This window comes from Eriocheir sinensis, chromosome 29 (genome assembly GCF_024679095.1).
Source record: "Eriocheir sinensis breed Jianghai 21 chromosome 29, ASM2467909v1, whole genome shotgun sequence".
Classification (NCBI taxonomy): domain Eukaryota; kingdom Metazoa; phylum Arthropoda; class Malacostraca; order Decapoda; family Varunidae; genus Eriocheir; species Eriocheir sinensis.
Window position 1 is genome coordinate 15,674,998 of NC_066537.1, and position 5,267 is coordinate 15,680,264.

General features: G+C 39.1%; 1 protein-coding gene across 1 annotated transcript; it reads right to left on the reverse strand.

Moving 5' to 3' along the window:
* Positions 1-3,899: 3,899 nt before the first annotated feature.
* Positions 3,900-4,889, reverse strand: LOC127005288 (uncharacterized). The gene has a single exon (XM_050874082.1). The coding sequence runs from the start codon at positions 4,887-4,889 to the stop codon at positions 3,900-3,902; it is 990 nt and encodes a 329-aa protein (XP_050730039.1).
* Between the last annotated feature and the right edge of the window lie 378 nt (positions 4,890-5,267).

The following is a 5,267-nucleotide window of genomic DNA, read 5'->3' on the forward strand; positions in this document are numbered from 1 at the left end:
CAGGTAGAGAGATGACTGAAGAAGGAAACCAATAGAAGAACTGATGACTTAGAAGGTCTTGAAGCCAGTGAAACGATGAGTAAGTGGGCAGGTGACTCAGAATAAGAGGTGAAGTAATAGATGACTGAGGAAGGTCATATATAGGTAAGCAGATGACAAAAAAGGTGATTATAGTTTGTTCACTTAAGTCTGACCCAAGCTGACAACATAAACCTAAGCGTGTTCGTAAGCACAGTGCAGATTAACAAAGTGCTACGTTAAAGAAAACTTGGAAGCCATAGCAGTAATCAATCAGCACTCAGCTTGCAAACACGCTTAGGTTTATGTTGTCAGCTTGGGTCAGACTTAAGCGAACAGACTATTTAGTGAAAGAATTGATGACTTAGACACATGTGAAGCCAGTGGACAAGTGACTTAGGGAACTGATGACGCTTAGAAAGGTAAGAAGTGGAATGACATAACTAAAAAAATAAGTTAAACAATTAGAGATATAACTAAAACGTGACTACTGAATGAGCTGATGACCTAGAGATGACTAGATAATCTGTTGGGAAATATAAACATTGGAATGGGTGATAAATAAAAAAAATGAGTTACACAATTAAATATATTAACAGGTGAACACTGAATGAGCTGATGACATAGAAACGTGTGCAGGTAGCTGAGAGATGACTAGATAATCTGTTGTAGCCACTTCCCTTGGAAATATAAACATTGGAATGGGTGATAAATAAAAAAAATGAGTTACACAATTAGATATATTAACAGGTGAACACTGAATGAGCTGATGTCCTGGAAACGTGTGCAGGTCTTTGAGAGGTGACTTGATAACCAGAAAGATAAGAAACGGAATGGCAGATAAATAAAATAAAAATAATTAGAGATATTAACAGATGACTACTGAATGAGTTGATGACCTAGAAACGTGTGCAGGTCTTTGAGATATGACTTGATAACCTGTTACTGAGAAAGATAAGAAACGGAATGGCAGATAAATAAAAAAAAATAATTAGATATATTAAGAGGTGACTACTGAATGAGCTGATGACCTGGAAACGTGTGCAGGTCTTTGAGAGGTGACTTGATAACCTGTTGTATAATTAGCCCCTTCACTGAGAAAGATAAGAAATGGAATGGCAGATAAATAAAATAAAAATAATTAGAGATATTAACAGGTGAACACTGAATGAGCTGATGTCCTGGAAACGTGTGCAGGTCTTTGAGAGATGACTTGATAACCTGTTGTATAATTAGCCGCTTCACTGAGAAAGATAAGAAATGTAACTGCAGATAAATAAATAAAAATAATTAGAGATATTAACAGATGACTACTGAATGAGCTGATGACCTGGAAACGTGTGCAGGTCTTTGAGAGATGACTTGATAACCTGTTGTATAATTATCCCCTTCACTGAGAAAGATAAGAAATGGAATGGCATATAAATAAAAAAAAATAATTAGAGATATTAACAGATGACTACTGAATGAGCTGATGACCTGGAAACGTGTGCAGGTCTTTGAGATATGACTTGATAACCTGTTGTATAATTAGCCCCTTCACTGAGAAAGATAAGAAACGGAATGGCAGATAAATAAAAAAAAATAATTAGAGATATTAACAGATGACTACTGAATGAGCTGATGACCTAGAAACGTGTGCAGGTCTTTGAGAGGTGACTTGATAACCTGTTGTATAATTAGCCCCTTCACTGAGAAAGATAAGAAATGGAATGGCAGATAAATAAAATAAAAAAATTAGATATTAACAGGTGGCTACTGAATGAGCTGATGACCTGGAAACGTGTGCAGGTCTTTGAGAGGTGACTTGATAACCTGTTGTATAATTAGCCCCTTCACTGAGAAAGATAAGAAACGGAATGGCAGATAAATAAAAAAAAATAATTAGATATATTAAGAGGTGACTACTGAATGAGCTGATGACCTGGAAACGTGTGCAGGTCTTTGAGAGATGACTTGATAACCTGTTGTATAATTAGCCCCTTCACTGAGAAAGATAAGAAGTGCAATGACAGATAAATAAAAAAATGAGGTAAACAGTTAGACACGTGGCCGAAACAGATGACCGATGAATGGACTGATGACCCACAAACGTATGAAGATAATTGAGAGGTGACCAAAGAAGCTGATGGATGAATTACCGCGTCACTTAGGTAAGAAGGGAATGACAGATAGCTAAAAATTGAGGTAAGGAAGCGACTAGTGAATAAGCTGAGGACCTAGAAACATATGCAGGTAGTTGAGAGATGACTTAAGACAGGAACTGATGCATAAACAGTCAGGTCAATTTGAAAGATAAGAAGGGAATGACAGATAGCTAAAAATTGAGGTAAGCTGATGACTGAAACAGGTGACTAGTGAATGAGCTGAGGACCTAGAAACATATGCAGGTAGTTGAGAGATGACTTAAGACAGGAACTGATGCATAAACAGTCAGGTCAATTAGAGAGATAAGAAGGGAATGACAGATAGCTAAAAAATGAGGTAAGGAGGCGACTAGTGAATGAGCTGAGGACCTAGAAACATATGCAGGTAGTTGAGAGATGACTTAAGACAGGAACTGATGCATAAATAGTCAGGTCAATTAGAGAGATAAGAAGGGAATGACAGATAGCTAAAAATTGAGGTAAGGAAGCGACTAGTGAATGAGCTGAGGACCTAGAAACATATGCAGGTAGTTGAGAGATGACTTAAGACAGGAACTGATGCATAGATAGCCAGGTCAATTAGAGAGATAAGAAGGGAATGACAGATAGCTAAAAACTGAGGTAAGCAGGTGACTGAAACAGGTGACTAGTGAATGAGCTGAGGACCTAGAAACATATGCAGGTAGTTGAGAGATGACTTAAGACAGGAACTGATGCATAGATAGCCAGGTCAATTAGAGAGATAAGAAGGGAATGACAGATAGCTAAAAATTGAGGTAAGCAGATGACTAAAACAGGTGACCAGTGAATGAGCTGAGGACCTAGAAACATATGCAGGTAGTTGAGAGATGACTTAAGACAGGAGCTGATGCATAGATAGCCAGGTCAATTAGAGAGGTAAGAAGGGAATGACAGATAGCTAAAAATTGAGGTAAGCAGATGACTAAAACAGGTGACCAGTGAATGAGCTGAGGACCTAGAAACGTATGCAGGTAGTTGAGAGATGACTTAAGACAGGAACTGATGCATAGATAGCCAGGTCAATTAGAGAGATAAGAAGGGAATGACATATAGCTAAAAACTGAGGTAAGCAGGTGACTGAAATAGGTGACCAGTGAATGAGCTGAGGACCTAGAAACGTATGCAGGTAGTTGAGAGATGACTTAACCCGGTAGCTGCAGGGATCGTGTTTCTTAAAGGCCCCTCTAAGCGAGAAAAATAAGAAAAAATCATCACTCTCGCAAACTATTTCATAATATATATCAACGCATTTGTCATCAGTTTATGCATCATCTCTTTTTTTGGGGTTACATCATGGCAAAAATTTGGCCCCCGTCGCTGGTAGTCGGTAAAGCCACAAATTTGGCCCGTCACTGCTTCCGGGTTAAGAAAAGGACTGATGCATAAATAGTCAGGTCAATTAGAGAGATAAGAAGTGAAATGGCAGATACCTAAAAAATGAGGTAAGGAGGTAGAGATATGATAGAAAAAGGTAATTAGTGAATGAACTTACCAAGGTGTGTAGATAGTGTAGACAGATGACCTAAGAAACTGATGTGTAAAAAGCCACGTGACAAACTGATAAGAAGTGGAATGACAGATAACGAAAAATTGAGGCAAGGTGGTAGAGATATGAGTGAAGTACGTTGGGCATTTTAATCATAGTGGCGATAAGTAAGCGGGGAAATTGATTAGTTACGCAAAAAAATAAAAGTTATGGTTAAGGGAGCTCTGTCATTGAAGTGCAAACTGTGGCGTGTACGGCGAATAGGCTGGAATTGAGCCGATAACTGGAATTGAACCGATAACTGGAATTGAGCCGATAACTGGAATTGAGCCGATAACTGGAATTGAGCCTATAACTGGAATTGAGCCGATAACTGGAATTGAGCCGATAACTGGAATTGAGCCGATAACTGGAATTGAGCCGATAACTGGAATTGAGCCGATAACTGGAATTGAGCCTATAACTGGAATTGAGCTGGTAACTGGAATTGAGCTGGTAACTGGAATTGAGCCGGTAACTGGAATTGAGCTGGTAACTGGAATTGAGCCGATAACTGGAATTGAGCCGATAACTGGAATTGAGCCGATAACTGGAATTGAGCTGGTAACTGGAATTGAGCCGATAACTGGAATTGAGCCGGTAACTGGAATTGAGCCGATAACTGGAATTGAGCCGATAACTGGAATTGAGCCTATAACTGGAATTGAGCCGATAACTGGAATTGAGCCGGTAACTGGAATTGAGCCGATAACTGGAATTGAGCCGATAACTGGAATTGAGCCGATAACTGAAATTGAACCGGTAACTGGAATTGAGCCGATAACTGAAATTGAACCGGTAACTGGAATTGAGCCGATAACTGAAATTGAACCGGTAACTGGAATTGAGCCGATAACTGAAATTGAACCGGTAACTGGAATTGAGCCGATAACTGAAATTGAACCGGTAACTGGAATTGAGCCGATAACTGGAATTGAGCCGATAACTGGAATTGAGCCGATAACTGGAATTGAGCCGATAACTGGAATTGAGCCGATAACTGGAATTGAGCCGATAACTGGAATTGAGCCTATAACTGGAATTGAGCCGATAACTGGAATTGAGCCGATAACTGGAATTGAGCCGATAACTGGAATTGAGCCGATAACTGGAATTGAGCCTATAACTGGAATTGAGCTGGTAACTGGAATTGAGCCGGCCCTGAAGAGGTTGCTCATAATTATTAACAAACTTGAACAAAAAAAGATCGAGGCGCTAATCACTTGACGATGGCAAAGTTGTATATTGAGGTTGGGTAGTAGAAACATTGTTAAATTATAAGAACGATTGTAAAGTTAAAGACAAGATAGAGCTGCTGACATCCGAATTGAACACACACCCTCATCATACTTTCTCTTATATAATCATGACTCACCACATCATCCTCTTCAGCCATTACTCTATATAATTTACTAGTCCACCACAACACAAAACTCTAAGGTCGGGATTGTAAGACACTTTCAGTTTTCACATCAGCTATTTCTAAAGGTCAAAGAGGAGATCACTCGGGTTCTAATGAGTGTTTCTTCAGGTTCATGGTACAGAAGGAGACTCAC